The sequence below is a fragment of the Pristiophorus japonicus genome, chromosome 16, assembly GCF_044704955.1.
Source record: "Pristiophorus japonicus isolate sPriJap1 chromosome 16, sPriJap1.hap1, whole genome shotgun sequence".
Lineage (NCBI taxonomy): Eukaryota > Metazoa > Chordata > Chondrichthyes > Pristiophoridae > Pristiophorus > Pristiophorus japonicus.
The window spans coordinates 54870804-54894905 of NC_091992.1; the positions used below are offsets into that span (position 1 = coordinate 54870804).

The window sequence follows — 24102 nt, forward strand, 5'->3', positions numbered from 1 at the left end:
TAATGTTTCATGATGTGTCTGGAAGATCATTTGCCTTTGTTCTTGGAGTAGACCCTCTGAAATAAGCGGGCCTTTGGAATCTAATATAACATAAGAAATAGGAGCAGGAGTAGGCCATAGAGCCCCTTGAACCTGCTCCACCATTTAATACGATCATGGACTCTGGTCCACTTCCCTACCCACTCCCCATACCCCTTATTCCCTTGCTGGTTAAGAAACTGGCTATCAATGTATTCAATGTCCCAGCTTCCACAGCTCTGAGGCAGCAAATTCCACAGGTTTGCAACCCTCTGAGAAGAAATTCCTCTTCATCTCCAGTTTTAAATGGGTGACCCCTTATTCTAAGATCATGTGCACTAGTTCTAGTCTCCCCCCATCAGTGGAAACATCCTCCCTGCATCCACCTTGTCAAGCCCCCTCATAATCTTATACATTTCGATAAGATCGTGCCTCATTCTTCTGAATTCCAATGATTAAAGGCCCAACCTACTCGACCTTTCCTAATAAGTCAACGCCCTCATCTCCGGAATCTACCTAGTGAATCTTTTCTGAACTGCCTCCAAAGCAAAGTTTATCCTTTTGTAAATATGGAAACCAAAACTGTACACAGTATCCCAGGTGTGGCCTCACCAATACCCTGTATAGCTAGCAAGACTTCCCTGCTTTTATATTTCATCCACTTTGCAATAAAGGCCAAGATTCCATTGGCCTTCCTGATCACTTGCTGCATCTGCATACTAACCTTTTGTGTTTCATGCACCAGATCCTGCTGTACTGCAGCATTTTGCAATTTTTCTCCATTTAAATAATAACTTGCTCTTTGATTTTATTCTGCCAAAGTGCATAACCTCTCACTTTCTAACATTATACTCCATCTGCTAAACTTTTGCCAGGTTTTTTATGGTTTTTTTGCCTTCCATCTTTGTCGTCAGCAAACTTGGCTATGATACACTCGGTCCCTTCTTTCAAGTCATTAATATAGAGTGTAAATAGTTGGGGTCCCAGCACTGATCCTTGCGGCACCCCACTAGTTACTGATTGCCAACCCAAGAATGAACCATTTATCCCGACTCTCTTTTCTGTTAGTTAGCCAATCTATCCATGCTAATATATTACACCCAACCCCGTGAACTTTTATCTTGTGCCGTAACCTTTTATGTGGCACCTTGTCAAATGCCTTTCTGGAAGTCCAAATACGCCAGATCCACTGGTTCCTTTATCCACCCTGTTCGTTACATCCTCATAGAACTCCAACAAGTTTGTCAAACATGATTTCCCCTTCATAAATCCATGCTGACTCTGACTGAATTATGTTTTTCCAAATGTCCTGCTACTGCTTTAATAATGAACTCCAACATTTTCCCAACCACAGATGTTAGACTAACTGGTCTATAGTTTCCTGCTTTTTGTCTGCCTCCTTTTTTAAATAGGGGTATAACATTCTGCTGGGACCTCCCCAGAATCCAGGGAATTTTGGTAAATTACAACCAATTACATCCACTATCCCTGCTGCTACTTCTCTTGACCCTAGGATGCAAGCCATCAGGTCCAGGGGATTTATCTGCCTTTAGTCCCATTATCTTACTGAGTACCACCTCCATTGTGATAAGTTCCTCCCTTCCCCCATAGCCCCTAGACTATCCACTCGGAATATTGTTAATGTCCTCTACCGTAAAGGCTGATACAAAATATTTGTTCAGAGTTTCTGCCATCACCAATTCCCGGTCTCGTCCTGAGGGACCAACATTTACTTTAGCCACTCGTTTCCTTTTTATATACCTGTAGAAACTCTTGCTATCTGTCGTTTTTATATTTCGTGCTAGTTTACTTTCATAGTCTATTTTCCCTTTAATTTTTTTTAGTAATTATTTGCTGGCTTTTAAAAACTTTCCAATCTTCTGTCCCACTTTGTATGCCATTGTTTTTAATTGGATACCGACCTTTATTTCTTTTAGTTAGCCACCTGTTTTATGATCCCCACCCCTTGCACTTTTTAAAGAGTTGGTGTTTTTTTTTAAATTGGCTACTTTTCTAGAGGCTTTTTCTGAGTAGTTGTGGGGGTGGGAGAGCTGTTTTAAACTTGTGAACACTTTCAGAAAGGCTGAGGCAGTAGGTAGTTAAGTACTAGTTTTCTTTCCCCATAAACTAGAAATGGGCAGTATGTTGGCCTGTCCCTGCAGTTGCAAAATCAGTCAAGTGTAGTTCAGTATTCCACCACATTTTACAAGTGCAGGGACTTGTCATTGATATTCGCACTAATCACTCACCTAAAGATACTAGTATTTTAGCCTGAGCCTGACTTGCCAAGATCAGATTACAGGGTAGTGTAACCCAGGGGTGTAACATTTTTATTTTGCATTCCCTGCACTTTCAGCTCATTTAAAGGGGCTTATCTTTCAGTTTCTAGTTCTGATCTAAGTATACTTGCCATGTTAACCCTATCTCTTCTCTTCACACATGCTCTGTATTATCAGCATTGCTTCTTGAGCACCCCTGCCCAAATCTGCTGATTCTATTCCCAATTGAGATCTCATTCGTTGTTGTGGATGATTAATTCCTGCTGCGGGCATTGTTTCATAACATTAATCTGCACATACAAATTACTATTTGTTGAGCTAGTTTTGCAAACTTCGAAATGCCCCCAAGCCCTGCCCTACCCAAGTTGTGAGCTGATGCAAAGTAGTGACATATTTTACAAAGCCCACAACCTCTTTATTTTGAATGATGCCAGTCCCTCTGCCCCCCCCCCCCCCCCCCACCCAATTTGGGTTTAAAACTGATATTGGCACTCCAGCTCTGGATCTCTTTTTTTAAATTACATTAAGTGTAAATAGGAAGGGGTTAACTACTAGAGACCAAAAGCTTCCATCTCTTCCTCTCTGGTTTACTTTAGATTTAGCAATGGGAGGTTTCATCAGGGTGGTATAATAGATCTTTGCATTTAACCTGAATAACTTTATGCTTTCCATAGGCAACTGGATAGTCCTGATTGACAGTTATCTGTATAAATCATGGGGAAATGACTGAGCCACCGTGAATGGGAGTGAAATTAAGGGGTATGGCATATAAATAGAGCCTTAGACTGAGCCCATTGAAGAATAGCCCCCTTTTTTTACTTGTGTAACGTGTGGTATCTTTTCTACCCTGCAGGCATTTCAGGGCTGAGCAAACACTTATTTTACACAATCTCAAGCCAGGTATGGTGCTGATTAAATGAATAACCAGTTGCCTTCACCCAGCCCACCGTTTAACCTTCACTGCAACCGAGAGAGAGAGAGCAACCAGTGTGACGTTTCTTCCTAACTCACCCATCCGCCAAAAATTAAATCTGACTTCTCTGCAAACTTCCAGCTTCACACCTTGCGGTCAGTAATTCCATACTATTCCATTGGATGCTGACAGCAGTTCCATACAATGCACTAGCGTGCATTTCATTTCAAGGTACAATTTAGTACAATCCGTAAATCACATTACATGTAGTACTGTGCAACCTCCGATACTACTGAGCCAAAAGGCTCACTGCATTCAGCTTTTGTTTGATCTGGTAAATATTGGGTTGACATCCAACAGGACTACTCGTCTTCACTAATAGCAGCAAATCAAATGTCTATCTAAGTCACATATCCAAACCAAAGCTTGATTCGGAGCTCCACAGTTGCATGAAAGGGATGCTTTAATCTTCCATCTATGGTTCAAGGTGGCAGTATCTATCCTTAATTGGTTCTGAGGCGATTGATGGTTCTCCATTGTTTGTGAGGAAGGTTTGATCCTCCAGGTTGTATTGTGGGGTACTGGTGTCTGTATGGAGTGACCACAGCCTCTTGAGTCAGAAGGGTTGGGTTGAATTTGGGCCCAATCCAGACCAGCCCAGCATTCAGCCTTGGCTTTCAATGCTGGGTGGATAGGTGCAGCTGGCCTCCTCAGTGTGTGGGGTAGGTGGGACTCTTTGGCCTTGGATGCAGCCCACTTAGAAATGGGTACTTGAGCTTTTAAGCCCTAGAGGATGGTAACAGAACGAACTCAATTGCTGCGAGATCTGAATTTGAACTTTTGAGGGCAGAACACAACGAACAGATTGTGTTGTCAACTCCTGCTCTTTAGAATCCACAAGCTCCTTTTACTTAGGATGTAAGGCATCTGGGAGTCCCTGGCCCAAGACCATCGTAAGTGGAGGAAGTGCATCTAAGAGGCCACTGAGCACCTCGAGTCTCATTGCCGAGAGCATGCAGAAATCAAGTGCAGGCAGCGGAAAGAGCATGCGGCAAACCAGTCCCACCCACTCCTTCCCTCAATGACTATCTAGCCCACCTGTGACAGTCTGTGACTCTTATATTGGACTGTTCAGCCACCAAAGAACTCGCTTCAGGAGTGGAAGCAAGTCTTCCTCGATTCGGAGTGACTGCCAATGATGATCCCTGACCAATCCTTTATCAAAATAACTTTGTCTTACTGTTGTAAGTTTCTTGTGAACTATCAGCATTTAATTACACTTTCCTTTACACTGTAACGTTAAATATAGCCATGAAAAATATGCTAATGTTAAAGTTGTCTATTTAACCAAGTCTTGCTCTGTTTGCAGCATTTTCTCGTTTTTAATGGGCAGCATATGTGGAGAAAACAGACAAGATCATGTTTGAGCTTGTCAAGAGCTGTGGAAGCTGGGACATTGAATAAATTTAAGACAGAAATAGACAGTTTTTTTAAACGATAAGGGGATACGGTGTTATGGGGAGCGGGCGGGGAAGTGGCGCTGAGTCCATGATCAGAGCAGCCATGATCTTATTGAATGGCGGAGCAGGCTAGAGGGGCCGGATGGCCTATTCCTGTTCCTCTTTCTTGTGTTCTTATGTTTCTTGTATCACATTTTATCAGAACTGAAAGGTGAACAGCTTTTAAATAGGGCCAGCGAAATGGGAAGGTAAGCAAACACGCTAGAGGAAGGATGGGTAGAATTACCCGCGAGGTGTTTAAAATACACTAAACAAAATATTGCACATATAGCCCGCTGGATAGTGGGAATTCTGTCAGCAGTTCTGCACTTAGTGCATTGGTAGTGTGGGCTGCAGGAAACTAATAACGGTGCTCTGACTGCCTGTGTTTACTTTGCAAAATCCGCCTCCCTTCATCTAATGAATCATAGAGCCACATTTTCAGGCGATGACTTCCTGCGAACCGAATGACAGCAGTGAAGGTGCCTCTCTTCCAATTGTATCCCAACACAAATTTTTCAAACACCAGAATCAGCTTATGTGACACAACTGCCCTTGGCCGCAGTTATATCATCGCTGTTGCATTGCTACAAAGTTGTCAGATGAACTCCAGAATCAGATCAAAATGAGACTCCATGGCGCACTCTACAGTACAACCAGTGAAACTGCAGAGAGCCAGCATCCTGTAGTTCAGGTATATAGCATAGGATAAATGTGCTGCACGATGATATCAGGATGAAATAACATTAGCACTGCAAGTTAAAGTTGTTTGTTAAACAATAACAACTTGCATTTATGTAACGCAGTAAAACGTCCCAAGGTGCTTCACAGGAGGTTAAGACAAAGATTAACTCCAGCCGAATAAGGAGATAATAGGACAAGGAGCGTCTTAAAGGAAGATGAAGAGGTTTAAGAGAGGGGATGTCAGAGTTTGGGCCCTGGTTGAAGGCACGGCCGCCAATGATGGGGCGCAGGAACTCGGGATGTACAGAGGTCAAAATTGGAGGAGCGCCAAGATCTCCGAGGGTTGTAGAGTTGGAGGAAACACAAGTTTCTTCCTTCAGTTTTGGCTCCGAATTGATGATTTAGTCCGATGTGTGTATGAATGGGCTTGTGTCAGTATCCCACCTACCAGAGACTGGGAACTGGAATCACGAATTACAGCAAAAATCTGTGAGCAGCAGTATGACTGTCTAACCACAAACCCAGAAGTGCACCAGCCTCAGATCGCAATGCGCGGTATAACTGCGATCTGAATGAGTTGCATCCTGTTGTCATGGTACACACACATACACACAACACTGAAGTATTGCCCTTTTAAATACAGACTGGGCGGTTACCGTTAGTCGGCGGGCTGATGGGTGGCGCTAATAACTGCTGCTGGTTCATATTCTTTCTGATTACAGTCTCCCCGCAGCCAAAACACACACCCCTGGCGTTCAGAGTGCTTAAAAAGTCAGCCCCCTAGTTACTCAAGGGAGAAATAGTATTCTAGGTGAGGGTGGATGATAAAAGGTGCTCTCAAGACTGTTCTCACAGAGATGCCTGTCGGACAGCTGAAGCGTTTAGAAATAAATCGACTCCTTTGAACAGCCTTGTGTTTTTTGGGGAGGTTGGGGCGCAGGATGAGTTTGAAAGGTTCGCTCCAGCGTTTCCTAACGTTGGAAATACTTGGTGTGGGTTTTCTCTTGTTGAGCGGTACCCCATGTGTACCCGTGGATCAGACACCCGAGAGGGCTGCAGACAGCAAAGTTCTCCCACCTGAAGCACCAGTGGTATGTACCCTTTTATTGAGCTGGATTCTCGTGTGTGTTTCTTTAAAAACAGCTTCCAGTTCCTGTCATCAGCTGGGAGACCCTCCCGGTTTCGATTGACTGATTATTGATGTTTGAACACAGTCAATCGGTTATCTTCTTGTAAATATATATGTATATATATTTGAAAAGCTTTTTAAAGATTTACCGCGGTTGCCCTGGCCCGACAGCCCAGAAACGATCTTTTATGTACAAATTTGGGATTCTGTCTCTCTGTAGGCGCTACTTGTCCGCGGTGTCCTAGCGCTGGACCAGTTCGATTTAAAAAAAAAGGCACCACCCCTCCCGGGAGTATAAACCTTCGTCTGTGGAGCTGCAGATAACGCTCGCCCTTTGCTAGTCGGGGCTGACCATTTCTGGCTGTACTTTTCCTGTTTATCTGAATACAATGGTTACTTTTGGTGAAATACCCTGGTCCCTTTATACTGAGGACTGAGTTCCAGTGGAAATCAGTCCTGCCAAGGCAAGTATTGCTGCCATCGTCTGGCGCTCTGGATAGTCATAACTGGCACTTTTGAGTCCCAAACTGGGCGAATTATTTATCCTTTCACAGGCAGTGATACTAACCGGCTTTATTGAGTTTCAACTTGTGATCCCAATCTATCCCGATACGCTTCAAAAATCGCATCCTTTTCAGTAAGTCTTTCATCGATGGTTTTGTGGAATGATTCCGTTTGGTAAACATTTCACACAGACCTTGCTGGTATATTGGACCCAGAGAAATAATCAGAAGGGGGCCAAGTAACAGCAGAGTACAAAAGGCTCTTTTTTAAAAAAAAAACTTCACAATGACCTGTAAAATGATAGAATCCTACAGCACAGAAGGAGACCATTCGGCCCATCGTGCCTGTGCCGGCTCTCCGAAAGAGCCATCCGATTAGTCCCACTCCCCTCGCTCTTTCACCATTGCCCTGCAAGTATTTTTTCCCAATTTCAGTGCTTAGCATCATGCAATGCTGTGACATTTTGGAAAGTTTAAAATGCAGAGCTTAGTTAGTAAACTTCCATTGTCTGCACAGAGGTAGCTGATCTGCACAGTGCCCACAGGGGGCGCTACACCTGGCCTGGGCTCGGGTGGGGAAATTCTTCCAGGACGTCACTCCTTTTTATTTATTCATTCCTGGGATGTGGGTGTCGCTGGGAAGGACGGCATTTATTGCCCATCCCTAATTGCCCTTGAGAAAGTGGTGGTGAGCCGCCGGCTTGAACTGCTGCAGTCCGTGTGGTGAAGGTGTTCCCACAGTGCTGTTTGGGCGGGAGTTCCAGGATTGTGACCCAGCGATGATGAAGGAACGGCCGATATATTTCCTAATCATCCAATGGGCTCGATTTTGACTTTAGGCCGCCCCACCCCTCCAGCACCGCCATTTTGAGTCCCCAGAACCCATTTCAATTTGGCAGGCTAGATGAGAAGAGCCAATCAGGCATCCTGGTGCAACTCACGTATTGAGGCCTCGGGGTCGGGTCGGGCCGGGCCAAGCGCCAGCATGGAAAGTTATTGGCGGGGGTGGGAGGTGCGGAAAGGGAAGGTTCCTGAGGCAACTGGGGCCCAGATTTATTCTGTGGGCCCTGGAGGAGTTCCTGCCACTCTGAAGCTCACCAAAATAATTTGACACTTACCTTTGACGGGCTGCTTCGCTTCTATCGCCCAAGGGACTGGCTGGAGTGGGCACGGCGCAGGCTCTGACCAGTTCCAACCTCAATTGGCAATCGGGATCCTATTTAGGACACAGCACACAATTTCCATATTAAAAGGGCCCATCGCCTGGAACAGGCAATGCTTTGGGCACACAGTGGCAGGCCCCTTTCAAAATGGGCGTCGGCCATATCGCTGGTGGTTAAGACCCCAATGCCATTTTGAGGCCATTACTATCCTGCTAACATTCGGAGAAGAGGGGGAATATCTCCCTCAGTGACTTTTGCCTGTCTGGGACTGACCTTGGCTTTGATGCCCCCCTCCCCTAAGGGTTCACCGTCTAGGCTCCACATGATGAGGGGCTATTTGTGTGAGGCACCATAGAGTGCCCACCAGCTGAGGAACTGGAGCCCAGCATGAGATGTGAGGTGGGGGGCGAGAGGGAAGAGATTTTTGTCTGTATTGCCCGGACTTAAAGCATCGCGTTGGCAGAATGGAAAAATCAGGCAGGGAGGATCAGCCATGATCTTATTGAATGGCGGAGCAAGCTCGAGGGGCCAAATGGCCGACTCCTGCCCTTATTTCCTATGTTTTTATGAGGATTACACCCCCATAACAGCTGCGATTTGCCCACCCCTTTCCCTTCTATTTAAATGAATGGAAGGAAAATCAGGCAGATTCACTTCAATCATTCCCAACCTCCGTGCTCTCTCCTCCAGCCCCTGGCAATATTTCATGCCAGGGCACCACAGACTAAAATGTACCCCAGTGATTTAGAAAGCGAGGGAAAATATGAAAGAGTTTTGAGCTGTCTGACTCCACATGTTGTAATAGTAGAACCAATGCTCTGCTTTAACCTTCAGGTCAGCTAGCCCAGTGTCAGACACACGAGAACATTCGCTGTTAGCACAAGAGCACAGCAAGACTCCATCAATGACAGCTTTCCATTTCTTATTTGGGGCGGGTAGATGGATTTTGATGAGCTATACCCAATTTAAAAGTATAGGCTTTTACTGCGTGTCAATCCTTGTTTGGCCGATGAGTTACATCGGCTATTTGTCGCACTATTTTGGCAAAGATACATTTGTGAGAGATACATGTGAAACAGGAACAAAGATGCCGGGACTATAGAGCAGGTCAGTCCGCACCTAAACAAGCGAGGCCAGTCAATGCTCCATCAGAATTCTGCCCTTTCACCTCTGTCACATCTCGGGCATATCGACTGCGTGACAGAACACACAAGGATAACACATGCAGTGTGAAGAATTAGAAATATTTGGCAGCAGTTCAGTGCCATCGTTCTGCTGATGTTCAAAAGAAACGCAGCTTCATTCTTGTGGTTTAACATTGTCTGGAGAACTCGCTTATATTATTACTGTTTTGTAACTGGCTTGACAACCTGCAATTTGTTTATATACACACGCTTGAGTGGTCCAAACTGTGCCAAACCCCGACAGCGATGTGTATACCTAAAATACAGCAACGTGCAACATATCCCACTATTCGTCTTACAGTTGTAGCGTTATATGTTGTGAGGTCGGTGGTGGTAAATCTGTAATGCGCTGATGTAGATTGGAAATAAAAAGTGTTAGTGTATTGAGGGGACACACGGCCTCCTCCTGCTCTTATTTCTCATGTTCGGTAACTGTGACTGTGGTTAGGAGCATAACTAATAATACAACACAACTTCAACAAAACACTGCGGATGCTGGAAAGCTGAAATAGAAACAGAAAGTGCTGGAAACACTCAGCGGGTCAGGCAGCTTCTGCAGAGGGAGAAACAGGTCGATGGCCCTTCGTCAGAACTGGAAGAGGTTAGATATGAACAGCTTTTAAGCAAAAGGAGGTGGTAATGGGACAACTATAGAAACAAAAGTTGGCTGCAGAGGAGGCATAAATGCAATAGGACGAGTTGGATTCTGTGCTTCAGTTAACAGGGCTGCTTGATTTTAAACGTTTTTTATGAGAACGTTCTTGGGTTGTTCCCGTGTAATATTAAAAAGGATGCGTTTATAAAGCTGTTTCTCTGATTGGCTCTCCAGACCTACCCTTGGAGGATAAGCCACACCGTGAGGTTCCACTGGAATGTGTAACTGGAACCGCCCAGTCCAAGTTCTGAGTGAACTTCCAATTTGTAATTCGATCCATTTTGACTTCAGAAGCCACAGAGGATAGATCTCCCCAAAAGCCACAAAGTTCCAGCCGAAGTCCATTACTCTAGCGCAAGTGTATCCCTCTGCCAGCTGAAGACTCTTACCCCAGCAATCCCTCCCTCAGCTAAAGTCCATTACCCAAGCGCAAGACCTTAAACCCGGCGCCCCTCCCCCCCCCCGACCCATTGTGTACGGATTGTTAACAGGTTTATTGGGTATGAAGTGAATAGTGACAGTGTCGTGACTTCTGGATTTCATCCACCCCAACGATGTCCCTTGTAACACATGCACCGAGCTTGCACGCACCAGGGGGTAGGAAGAATGTGATCCATCTTCTCTGAGTACCCTCTCTACCCTGCCACCCCCCCCCCCCTGTGTGTCTCTCCCCCCCCCCCCCCCCCGCCGGCTCTCTCTCTCTCCACCCCCTCAGGCTCTCTCTCTCCCCCTGCTCAAGCTTGCTTGCTCGCTCACCCCCCCCCAAGCTCTCTCTCCCCCCAAAATTCTCTGTACCCACCCCCTCAAGCTCTCTCTCCCCATAAGCTCTCTTTACCCCCCCAAGCTCTCTCCCCCACGAAGCTCTCTTCCCCCCCAAAGTCTCTCTTCCCCCCCCCCAAAGTCTCTCTCCCCCTCCAAGCTCTCTCCCTCTTGCCCCCAAGCTCTCTCTCTTCCCCCCCAAGCTCTTTCTCTGCCCCCCAAGCTCTCTTTCTACCCCACCCCAAGCTCTCTCCCTCTCGCCCCAAGCTCTCTCCCCCCACCCCCAAGCTTTCTCTTGCTCTCGGCCCCTTCCACCCCCCCCCCCCAAGCTCTCTCTCCTGCCTCTTGCAATCTCCGCTGCCCGCTCTCCCCAGTGCTGTGGGGGGTTCGCCGGATGCCTTCGGCTGCTCAGTGGAGGCATCGTGGTGTTGGGCGCATGCACAGAAAAGAGTTAGTAGGAATTGCGCTGGGGGGACAGAGTCGGTGATATTTGCCCTTGAGAAGGTGGTGATGAGCTGCCTTCTTGAACCACTGCAGTCCGTGTGGTGAAGGTACTCTCGGCCCCTTCCACCCCCCCCCCCCAAGCTCTCTCTCCCTGTTACAGAGCGATTTTGATCCAGCGACGATAAAGGAACGGCGATATATTTCCAAGTCAGGACAGTGTGTGGCGCAGCGCTTGCCCACCATGTTGACAGGCAATGTTGGTTTTCCTCTTCTGTGCACCACACCAGTTTACACTAGCAGAGAACTGCAGCAACCACAAAGTGCACAGAAATTCGGAAAGACAGAGGGACACTTGTAATGTGCGGCATTTAATCCTACGTAGTTGTAAATGTGTGCAATTCTACCGCAGGGCTGCTAGATACCTCAGGGATTCCTGTGAGTTCAGGAAAACAGCACTTAAAATCCACTCTACGCAGAGACGGATCGAAACCACAATCCCTGGGCAGCCTTCCCTTGGTAACTGGGAGTAACTCCACTTCAGGAGCAATGAGCTATGTACAGTCTGTAGGTGGCGGCTTTTCAGTACAAATTGACTGTGAATAATAATCTGCCCGGAATCATTTTAGAACATAGCAAGAACAGCAATATCTCCTCACCCCCTCCCACACAACCAAATATTCTGCTCGCTTTTCCCGAAGGCTGGGGTGCCGCACAATGCCACGGGTGGGTGCCAGCTGCTCTCTGTCTCTTTACCCAAGTGGCCATCATTGACATGTAGACTTCGACAGCAGTGCCCCTGAGGATTCTCCCCATCTCCTGCCGCAGCCTCGATTGACAATATACCATTTCTTCGCTGGGGTTACTGCAGAGGGGCGGGGTGGAAGAGGTAGAGACCCCACCGCACCTCCCCGCCCCCTCCCCACCACAGAAATTCTACCCCCGATTATCAGTCGGCCGTTCAACTGTAAGGTCATTAAAGTCCAGCCTAAATCCTGTCCTCATCCAACATCCACACACACACTCACTTACAGCAGCAAAATTAGGGTTACCGCCCCCGAGAGGAATGATGCGCAATGTCGCGTGCTCCACTTCCTCTCCAGGGCGAGTCTGGGGCGCTATCCTCTGCAATTTAACGCTGTGCGGAGTGCTGCTTAGCGCCGGTGGGAGACAGGACCCTCCCCTTCTGTTAAAGGGGAGGGCACACTGCGAACTCTGCAATAGGGCAAGGGGCCACCACTTCACCACCGGGGAGTGCCGGGTTGCAACATCACGGCACGGACCCCGCCATTTGGACAAGTAAGGCCGCGACTGCTAAGTCAGCCATTGAAAACATTGCGCGCTGCACCTACACTTTAATGTTTGTCCCATGAGCGGAGTGAGGCCCGGTTCGCGACCTGTGAAACTGGTTCCGGCATCACCCGCGGCGACCTCAGGGGGCGCTACCAAAGTTTCGCTTCGGGGCAAAAACATGTCGCTGTGCGCGGTGAAGACATCGCCATTGAGGCGTTACCGACAGGAGCGGGGCGCTAGCAGATTGTGCCTCTGCTAACTCCCGCGGCATTTTGCGGGAGTCGATAGCGGACCCGAGCCCCAGGCGAGAAATTGTTTGCACCCGGTTAGCATCCGGGGGCTTTAACGTGAGGTGCAAACAACGCAACTGTTTCCCCCTTAACTGTTTCCTGCCTTTCACCCTATCACAGACCTTCCCTTTTGTTCTTTCCTCCCCTCTCCCTGAACCTGCACTTGCTTAAAAACCTGTTACATCTCTAACTTTTTCCAGTTCTGTTTATCTCTTCACAGATGCTGCCTGACCTGCTAAGTATTTCCAGCATTTTCTGTTTTTATTTCAAATATATGCCAGACTAGGTAAGGACAGCAGATTCCGTTACCTAAAGGACATTAGTTAACCAGTTAGGTTTTTACAAGTCCAAAAATCTTCATAGTCACTTTTTACTCATACACATTCTCAAACTGCCATGGTGGGATTTGAACTCACTGGATTATTAGTGCAGGCTTCTGGATTAGTATTCAAGTAACGTAACCATATACTACCATACCCTCTCAGTGTGTTCTGGACACTAAATGTGTTGTGGAGCCACAAATTATTTAAAGGTAGCTTTGATGAAGATGAAAAAATAGAGACACGCCTCATCAGATGAATACAACCTGCCGCAGCTTTGACAGAGTCTAATGTGGAACAGCAGTGGCAGAGTTTTCAGTGTGGCCCGCTTGCATCATTGCCCACTACCCCTTTAAGAATATCAACTTGGTTACCCTTTCCAGTTGCTAGGTGTTACCAGAAAAGCCTCCAGGGGGCAGCACCGAGGTCACTGCACTGGGACATGTTCTTACCTGATCATCATCATAGGCAGTCCCTCAAAATCAAGGAAGACTTGCTTCCACTCTAAAAATGAGTTCTCAGGTGGCTGTACAGTACAATGCAGGAATTACAGTCTCTGTCAGAGGCAGGACAGACAGTGGTTGAAGGAAAGGGGTGGGGAGCCTGGTTTGCCGCACGCTCCTTCCGCTGCCTGTGCTTGATTTCCGCATGTTCTTGGCGACGAGACTCGAGGTGCTCAGCGCCCTCCCGGATGCTCTTCCTCCACTTTGGGCGGTCTTGGGCCACGGATTCCCAGGTGTTGGTGGGGATGTTGCATTTTATCAAGGAGGCTTTGAGGATGTCCTTGAAACGTTTCCTCTGCCCACCTGGGGCTTGCTTGTCTTGTCGGAGCTATGAGTAGAGCGCTTGCTTTGTGAGTCTCGTGTCGGGCATGAGGACGATGTGGCCCACCCAACCGAGCTGGTCGAACATGGTCAGTGCTTCGATGCTGGGGATATTGGCCTGAGCGAGAACACGGACGTTGGTGCGTCTGTCCTCCCAGTGGATTTGCAGGATCTTGCGGAGGCAGCGCTGGTTACCACACAGGGGGCAGCACCGAGGTCACTGCACTGGAGCATGTTCTTACTTGATCACCACATGGGGCAGCGCCGAGGTCACTGCACAGGAGCATGTTCTTACTTGATCACCACATGGGGCAGCGCCGAGGTCACTGCACAGGAGCATGTTCTTACCCGATCACCACACAGGGGGCAGCACTGAGGTCACTGCACTGGAGCATGGTCTTACCCGATCACCACATAGGGGGCAGCACTGAGGTCACTGCACTGGAGCATGGTCTTACCCGATCACCACACAGGGGGCAGCACTGAGGTCACTGCACTGGAGCATGGTCTTACCCGATCACCACACAGGGGGCAGCACTGAGTTCACTGCACTGGAGCATGGTCTTACCCAATCACCACATAGGGGGCAACACTGAGGTCACTGCACTGGAGCATGGTCTTACCCGATCACCACACAGGGGGCAGCACTGAGGTCACTGCACTGGAGCATGGTCCTACCCAATTAATACACAGGGGCCAGCACTGAGGTCACTGCACTGGAGCATGGTCTTACCTGATCACCACACAGGGGGCAGCACTGAGCTCACTGCACTGGAGCATTGTCTTACCCGATCACCACACAGGGGGCAGCACTGAGGTCACTGCACTGGAGCATGGTCTTACCCGATCACCACACAGGGGGCAGCACTGAGGTCACTGCACTGGAGCATGGTCTTACCCGATCACCACACAGGGGGCAGCACTGAGGTCACTGCACTGGAGCATGGTCTTACCCGATCACCACACAGGGGGCAGCACTGAGGTCACTGCACTGGAGCATGGTCTTACCCGATCACCACACAGGGGGCAGCACTGAGTTCACTGCACTGGAGCATGGTCTTACCCAATCACCACACAGGGGGCAGCACTGAGGTCACTGCACTGGAGCATGGTCTTACCCGATCACCACACAGGGGGCAGCACTGAGGTCACTGCACTGGAGCATGGTCTTACCCGATCACCACACAGGGGGCAGCACTGTCACTGCACTGGAGCATGTTCTTACCTGGTCACCACACAGGGGGCAGCACTGAGGTCACTGCACTGGAACATGGTCTTACCTGGTCACCACACAGGGGCAGCTGGCACTGATTTCAGCATTGATTCTCTGGAAACCGAATCATTCAAAAATGTAATTATAAAAATGAAATACGATGTAAAATTTTGTAAGTTTTAAAAATATTAATTTAATTTCAAACACAAAGATGAACAAAATGCAAGCTCACACTGCAGGAAATCCCCCCCTGTCAGCAGTGATTAAACATCTCACTGGATACCAAATAATCGAGGCCTGTGATTGGGCTACAGGCTGTAATGTAATCTTGTGCTTTAGAGGCTTTTATAAACCATCGGAGCAAAGGCCAGAGCTTATTGCAATCATCAATCTCTGATCCCCCTACACTGGAAATGGGTGCCAAGCATCGCTCACGGGCAACCACCAATCACTCACATTGATTCAAAAATCTGAGCTATTTTAATGTGCGTCATTCTTCAGGATTAAACACAGCTCCTTGTTGTTTAAACAGGTTTGCAAGTTTCCTCAGCGATGACGCTAATTGTCGCTCCTGGCACCGCCCCACATTTTGACAGGTTTGACGTTTGCAACCCTTGATCTTTTCTCAGCAGCCCCTCCATATATACCTGGAGAGCTTTTGTCCCTGGGCAATGGACGTACAGACCACAATAGGGTATTATAATCTGTCATGGTGTTATTACTTGACGATTACAGACTGACTGGCAGAAGGGTGTTACATTTCAAATAACGGATACCTGGGGTGAGTTATTACCATTCACATGGGGAGGGGAGAGAAGTGGAAAGGGATGGGGAGTGGAAGTTCCGGATATCCTTAAAGAGGCACTAGGTTTGTGGGGAGTGAGGAATTGCCACCTGTTGGAAGGAGGTGAACCATTTTTATCATAAGCAAATGAAACAGTGATAATACATAAATGATTCCATCTTTACATTGCACCATTGAGGCTGTCTTCTAATTCTTTAGTCTGGTGCACAGCAAAGGGTACTTTCGATAAGAAAGCCTGTGCCTCCTTCAATCTGAAACTTTCAGCCTTCAGTGGACCACGAATGTGACAACTTGCTGCAGACCCAACAATTACCATAGTGCTAAATTCTGGAGACCAAATGGGCTGCCCACCATGCACGCTTGTCCACTGGAAAATGTGGAAAATGTCTCACTGCCAGAGCATAATATTGAGTCCGGCACCCACAATACACTCATCAGAGACTCGCTTAAAAGATACCTAACTGCTAAGACTCCGAACTTTGTTTTGTTTTGGAGAAACTCACATGTTTCAAATGTTAGTTACTTGTCGCCTCCTTACAATCTGGTAAAATGATTGGGCAGCTGTGCATCTGCAATAATCGGCTAACTAACTAGTCACATTTATTTTTAAAGAATATGATTACACAGAAGCAAAAAGAATACAGCCGGTAACCAGCAGTGTAACATTTGATGATCCCAAATATTAGACTGCTCCGAAACAAAACCAGCAGAGTTCAGCTGCTTTAGCAGGTACACCTAGGATCATAAGTGGAGTCTTTGATGAAGGTAACATGGGTTCCAGAATATAGAGAGCTCATTCAGTGCTGCAACATGGAAACAGACGGCCAAGCAGGGAACTGAACATCCCAGGACTGGCGCCCAGATAAACTCAAGCTTTCTCTTTGCAGTGAAGGCCAACTGCCAAGAGGAATGGATTCTCTCGCGGTAGTCCGATAACCTGAATATGAATTATTTCTGTCGGGCAGGTGGACAGTTACCCATTGGCTGCCGGTCAAATGGTTTATTTACCCAGCCAACGTCCAAAACAAAGTGTACTGGAGGTTTCAGCTGGTTGGACACTGATTTAATGGTTGTAGCAGTCAAGGGGAACAAACGTTGTCTCCCTCCTATTTCCTTTGGTGGTTGTAATGTATTTGCTTCATGGGTTCTTTGCTTAAGAATTCATGGCAACACTTTGCTATTAAGAACTAGTTGGTTTATTAACAAAGGTTTAGCAATCACACTACACATTATCAGTTCATCCACCAGGCTCACAACCAGCTGCCTCATCGTGGATCCCACTGAACCCAACTGGCTAGGGTTTTATTGAGTCTTGTGAACATCACGTGACTTGCTAAGCTACTCCCAACTCAACAGCTCTACAAACCTGCGAGCATTCTCACAGGGGCATACGTTACAGAGGGTGAATCCAGAACAAGCGAGCTAGGTAATTCAGGAGTTAAATCAGGAAGCATTGTTTTACACTAAGGGTGGTGGAAATCTGAAACACTTCGATAGACAGAAAGGCTGTGGATGTTGGGTCAGCTGACATTTTCTACACCGAGACCGAGAGGCTTTTGTTAAATAAGGGTTTCTGGCGATATGGAGCAAAGGCGGGTAAATGGAGTTGAGCTACAGATCAGCCATTATCTAACAGAACAGGCTCGAGGGGCTGAATGGCTTCCTCCTGTTCCTATGTTCTCCAAGGTGAATAGTTTCATGTTCAATGACATGGGGGACTTTCTGATGCAATTAGTTTGTCAATAACAACAGCAACAACAACAACTTGAATTTATATAGCGCCTTTAACATAGTAAAATGTCCAAAGGCACTTCACAGGAGTGTTTTAAGACAAAACAAATTAATTTGACACCGAACCACATAAGTAGAAATTAGCGCAGATGACCAAAAGCTTGGTCAAAGAGGTAGGTTTTAAGGAACGTCTTAAAAGGAGGAAGGAGAGGTAGAGAGGCAGAAAGGTTTAGGGAGCACGTTCCAGAGCTTAGGGCCAGGCAACAGAAGGCATGGCCACCAATGGTTGAGCGATTATAATCAGGGATGTTCAAGAGGGCAGAATTAGAGGAGCGCAGACATCTCGGGGGTTCTGGGGCTGGAGGAGATTACAGAGATAGGGAGGGGTGAGGCCATGGAGGAATTTGCAAAAACAAGGATGTGAATTTTGAAATTGAGGCGTTGCTTAACTGGAAGCCAATGTAGGTCAGCGAGCATAGGGGTGATGGGTGAGAGGGACTTGGTGCGAGTACATGTAACAACATAGCGAGTACATGAATACATGTAACAATTCACCTCTACGAAACTTGCTGGCCCGGATCGTTTGCATAAAAGTGTGGGTAGCCCTGGGCAGTATCTGTGAGTAGCTCTGGGCAGTATCTGTGTGTTGTGTGGGTAGCCCCGGGCAGTATCTGTGGGTAACCCTGGGCAGTATCTGTGTATTGTATGGGTAGCCCCGGGCAATATCTGTGGGTAGCCCTGGGCAGTATCTGTGGGTAACCCCGGGCAGTATCTGTGGGTAACCCCGGGCAGTATCTGTGTTGTGTGGGTAGCCCCAGGCAGTATCTGTGGGTAACCCCGGGCAGTATCTGTGGGTAACCCCGGGCAGTATCTGTGGGTAACCCCGGGCAGTATCTGTGTATTGTGTGGGTAGCCCCAGGCAGTATCTGTGTATTGTGTGGGTAGCCCCGGGCAGTATCTGTGTGTTGTGTGGGTAGCCCTGGGAAGTGTCTGTCGGTAGTCCTGGGCAGTATCTGTGTATTGCTTCTATCCAACAAAGACCAAGGAGTTCCTGTAAGAATACAACAACTTAAATTCACTTCATCCCCCAAGGACATGTAAAATGTTTTGTGTTGAAGGTGTGACTGAGCTTTCACTGATAGTCAGCAGCCCTTTCCATCCTTCTGAATCTCTTTATATCATAGAAAAGAAAGAAAGACTTGCATTTATATAGCACCTTTCAGAACCACTAGACATCGCAAAGCGCTTTACAGCCAATGAAGTATTTTTGGAATGCAGTCACTGTTGTAATGTGGGAAACGCGGCAGCCAACTTGCGCATAGCAAGCTCCCACAAACAGCAATGTGATAATGACCAGATAATCTGTTGTTTTGTTATGTTGATTGAGGGATAAATATAGGCCAGGACCCTGCTCTTCTTTGAAATAGTGCCATGGGATCTTTTACATCCACCCAAGAGGGCAGACAGGGCCTCGGTTTAACGTCTCATTTGAAAGACAGCACCTCCGACAGTGCAGCGCTCCCTCAGCACTGCCCTGAAGTGTCAGCCTAGATTTTTGTGCTGTAAGTCCCTGGAGTTGGACTTGAACTCACAACCTTCTGACTCAAAGGCGAGAGTGCTGCCCCTGAGCTACAGCTAACACTGACCATGTGGAATTTTGGTTGCCTCCGTCAAAAGGGATGTAGATACATTAGAAAGGGTTGAGAGAAGTGTGCCCAGGATGATTCCAGGCCTTCGGAGACTAAATTCTAAAGACACAAGTGGAGAAGACAAAACTGAAGGGAGGGAGGGACATGTTTCCCAGGTCTTCAAAACAATGAAAGCTTCAGATAAGCAAGTTGCTCTGCTCGGCCAGTGAGCACACAGATCTCAAGGATATAATGAAAATTTAGCAAGTCTAGCAAGATTAGAGATTAGAAGGTGTCCCTTCTCCCAGTGGAGTTGTGCAGCAGCATACCAGAGAAATTCTGTGTCTGCTCATACTGTTAAAAAGAAGATGGATTGGATCGGGAAAGGCTTGAGAATAAAAGAGATATTATTAGATCTGATTGATTCACTTAAAGGCTTTGCAGAGATTTGGGGTGGTGGGGGGGATAAGGGGGGGTGGTGTGTGTGGGAGTGGGGGAATAAGGGGGGTGTGGTGGTGTGGTGGTGGGATAAGGGGGGTTGTGGTGTGATGTGGACGGGGCGGGGGGGGTAAGGTGGGGTGGTGATGTGGTGGGGGGGATAAGGGGGGGGGGGGTGGTGTGGTGTGGGGCGGGCGGTGGAATCAAGTCTATGACTGGAATAGTGATGCAAACACTTGTTAGGCTGAATGGCTTTTCTTGTTACAAACTTTCCTCTGTTTGTGCATATCCAGGTACTGGAGAGTGTACCTAATATTTGCATCAAGCACTCCCTGGTTAGTTACATGTTAGAGTTCCCTCTTCATTCATTTAGTGCCTTAAACTCTGACATCAGAGCACGCCTTTCAGCAGCAATGTGACAACTATATTTCCCACACCAGCTGTCAGGTTTATGCTCAATGAAATCTCTAATTGAGTTGTGAAATGTGGGCGGTTTTGTGCCGTGGAACCATTTACTGCAAGCTGTGTTATTTATCGACTAGACGGATTGTTGTCCAGCTCCGTCTGTCTTATGTTATGAATAATGTTGTTAGTGCTAATCAGCCTGGGACTGTCTCAGCTCACTTCACTTTACATTCTCACTGCCAGAGTAGAGAGAGGAGATGTCCATCCCTTCAGGTTATACTGGATTTGAACCCAGGATAATGTGCCTGATCACTGTGACACATTTTCTGTCATCACCAGTATCCATGGATCTAGACCCTTTTGGATGAGATATTAAACCGAGGTCCTGTCTGCCCTCTCATGTGGACGTTAAAGATCCCAGGGCACTGTTTCGAAGAAGAGCAGGGGAGTTGGCCCCCGTGTCTTGGCCAATATTTATCCCTCGACCAACAACACTAAAACAGATGATCTGGTCACTTATCTCATTGCTTCTTGTGGGAGCTTGCTGTGTGCAAAGTTGGCTGCCATGTTTTCCTTATATTGCAACAATGACTACACTTCAGAAAGTACTTCTGGGTTGTACATTGAGACATCCTGAAGTTGTGAAAAGCTCAACCTAAACGCAAGTTAATTCATATTGAAATAGGATCATTTATACCCATTCAATAATGGACATTAAAATGCTTTTACAATTCTTTGTTTGACCCTGGTAAGTTCTAGCCAAGCTTGGATGGAGGCTGTACGTGCTATAGAGGAAGAAGAGTGGCAGGATATATGAGTATCTATTGATTTATTTAATTTCTGTCAGTACCAGACTGGGGGAAGAGGGGCTGAAGATACTGCATCTGTCACTTTTCTCCTCAGTTGCTCTGCACCAGTGGAATTTGATCATTCCTCAGGTTTGTTGGAGAGGTGATGGGAGAATGGGACCTAATCGCGCCCATATATTTTAGACCTCTTTAAGTACAGCAGTACTGGGTCCTGACTCCTGAACCTTCGAGGAGTTAACTCTATCACAGATACTATGATTTTGCCCGTGTATCCTGGGCATGTCCATGAACATTCTCCTCCATTTGTGTATAAAACAATTCATTAATCTCCTCCTGTGCATGAGTAATGTATACATCACGGCTGTCTGTTGTTAGGGGTTGACCAGAGCTGCCTCCTGAATCCCGGTGTTCCGGGAGACCACACAGACAGTATGTCATGAATTCATTCCTCTGTAATCCGGAGAAACTCCTGAACACATGCTTCCCCTTTCTGATTTACTGCAATAGGTGGGTTGCACGGCTATCCCTCACAATCGGAGGGATTTACTTTTGATTGAGGGGCTCGATCTCAGCCTGGGCCCCCAACTGCTCATCCCTTTTCTTTATCTCATTTTCCCTTTTCGTTTTCCAGTTCAACTAGATTTATTTCTGTGCGATGAGAGGTTAATGCGCGGGCTGGGGTAGGAGGAGGGAGTGGGGGCTGGGGTAGGATAGGGGGTGCGGAGCAGCAAGAGCTGGGGTTGGAGGGGGGAGTGGGGGGCAGCGAGGGCTGGGATAGGAGGGGGTAGTGGGGGTTAGTGAGGGCTGGGGTAGGAGGGGTGAGTGGGGGGCTGGGGTAGGAGGGGAGTGGGGGGCTGGGGTAGGAGGGGGAGTGGGGGGCAGCGAGGGCTGGGGTAGGAGGGGTGAGTGGGGGGCAGCGGGAGGAGGGGGGAATGTAGGGCAGCAGGGGCTGGGGAGGAGGGGGGAGTGGGGGGCAGCGAGGGCTGGGGTAGGAGAGGGGACTGGAGAGTGGGGGAGGAGGGGGAGTGGGGAGGAGTGGGGGGGGCAGCGAGAGGAAGGGGGAGTGGGGGCAGTGGGAGGAGGGGCTGGGGGGGCAGCGGGAGGAGGGGGTAGTGGGGGGCTGGGGTAGGAGGGGGAGTGGGGGGCAGTGGGAGGAGGGGGAGTAGGGGGCAGCGGGGGCTGGGGTAGGAGGGGGAGTGGGGGACAGCGGGAGGAGGGGGAGTGGGGGGCAGCGGGGGCTGAGGTAGGAGGGGGAATGGGGGGCAGCGGGAGGAGGGGGTAGTGGGGGGCTGGAGTAGGCGGGGGAGTGGGGGGCAGCGGGGCTGGGGGAAAGGTGCTGACACGGTGTTTCACCTCAGTCTGTTCCAGTGTTGGCCATTTTGGCCTCTTCTATCTTTAAAAGACAAAAGGTAGATTTAGCAGCTCATGTATTTCATATCTTAAAGTATCCAGAATCTTAACTTATAGGTGTGGTTGATGAAAACAGTTTTATACTGGTTTACAGAAGGTTACATAACTCCAGGGTTATACTAGTCTATAGATGGTTACAGAACTCCAGGGTTATACTAGTCTATAGATGGCTACAGAACTCCAGGGTTATACTGGTCTATTGAAGGTTTTTTTAAATTTCAAAATATACTTTATTCATATAAAAATTTGCACAATACATTGGAAAGCAGTTCAGTACGTTTGGATGCAGTCAGCAATTCCATACAATACATTTGGATGCTGACGGCAGTTCCGTTCAATACATTTGCTTGCTTTACATTACAAGGTACAATTCAGTACAATCCAGGATACATTGTAATACAGTCATCAAATTACATTACATGTGGCACTATACTGTACACGGAATGGGTGAGGGTACAGTTACATATCTTTGCAACATACATTACTAAACAGAACTTGCATTATACATGGCACTACATAGGTGTTTTCAGATCATGGTGCTTTATGTACAAGTACAGCCCGAGGGGAGTTTTATACTGATTCCAGCTCCTGGGTTTACCGTGGCGGAAGGGCTTTAAACTGTGGCTCTTCCCCACCGTGCCTTTGCGGCGACTGCACCAATTTTTAGTGCGTCCCTCAGCGCGTACTCCTGGATCTTGGATTGCGCCAGTCTGCAACACGCAGACGTGGACATCTCCTTGCTCTGGAAGACCAGCAAGCTTTGGTAAGACCAAAGTGCGTCTTTCACCGAGTTGATGGCCCTCCAGCAGCAGATGATGTCTGTCTCGGTGTGTGTCCCTGGGAACAGCCCGTAGAGCACAGAGTCCTGTGTTACGGAGCTGCTTGAGAGGAACCTCGACTGCAACCATTGCATCTCTTTCCAGACCTGCCTTGCAAAGGGGCAATCCTAAAGGAGATGGATGACAGTCTCGTCCGCACCACAGTCAACTCGGGGGCAGATTGCCATGTCTCTGAAACCCCGGCTGTGCATGAAGGATCTGATGGGTTGCCCATTTAAAAGGGAAATGAGGAGGAATTTCTTCTCTCAGAGGGTCGTGAATCTTTGGAATTCTCTGCTCCAGAGAGCTGTGGAGGCTGGGTCATTGATTATATTTAAGGTGGAGATAGACAAGATTTTTGAATGATAAGGGAGTCGAGGGTTATGGGGAGTGTGTAGGGGAGTGAAGTTGAGGCCAAGCCATGATCTTATTTAATGGCGGAGCAGACTCGAGGGGCCAAATGGCTGAATCCTGCTCCTATTTCTTGTGTTCTTTTGTTCTTATGTGACTGGGAGTGCCGGGGGAGTGCAGAATGCGGGCGGTGGGGGGAGTGCAAGGGTGGAGTGCGGGGAGGGAGGGGGGGGAGTGCGGAGGTGGTGGGAGGGAGTGCAGGGGTGGAGGGGAGAGTATGGGGGGAGAGGGGGAGTGCGGGGGTGGAGGGGGGATTGAGGGGGGGAAAGGGAGGGGGAGTGCGGGGGTGGAGGGGGGATTGCGGGGGGGAGGGGGAGTGCGGGGGTGGAGGGGGGATTGAGGGGGGGAGGGGGAGGGGGAGTGCGGGGGTGGAAGAGGGGGAGTGCGGGGTGGAGGGGGGAGTGCGGGGGTGGAGGAGGGGGAGTGCGGGGATGGAGGGGGAGTGCGGGGGTGGAGGAGGGGGAGTGCGGGGTGGAGGAG

At 48.2% G+C, this 24102-nt stretch overlaps 1 protein-coding gene across 2 annotated transcripts in view; it reads left to right on the forward strand.

The window, feature by feature from the left end:
- The first annotated feature begins 6126 nt into the window (after window positions 1–6126).
- mmp28 (matrix metallopeptidase 28) overlaps window positions 6127–24102 on the forward strand; it is a 107182-nt gene continuing 89206 nt past the window's right edge. For both annotated transcript variants that reach the window (XM_070857349.1, XM_070857350.1), the window contains exon 1: window positions 6127–6484. In XM_070857349.1, the coding sequence (XP_070713450.1) occupies window positions 6335–6484 (150 nt within the window). In that variant the 5' untranslated portion in view covers window positions 6127–6334. The remainder of the gene's footprint in view (window positions 6485–24102) is intronic.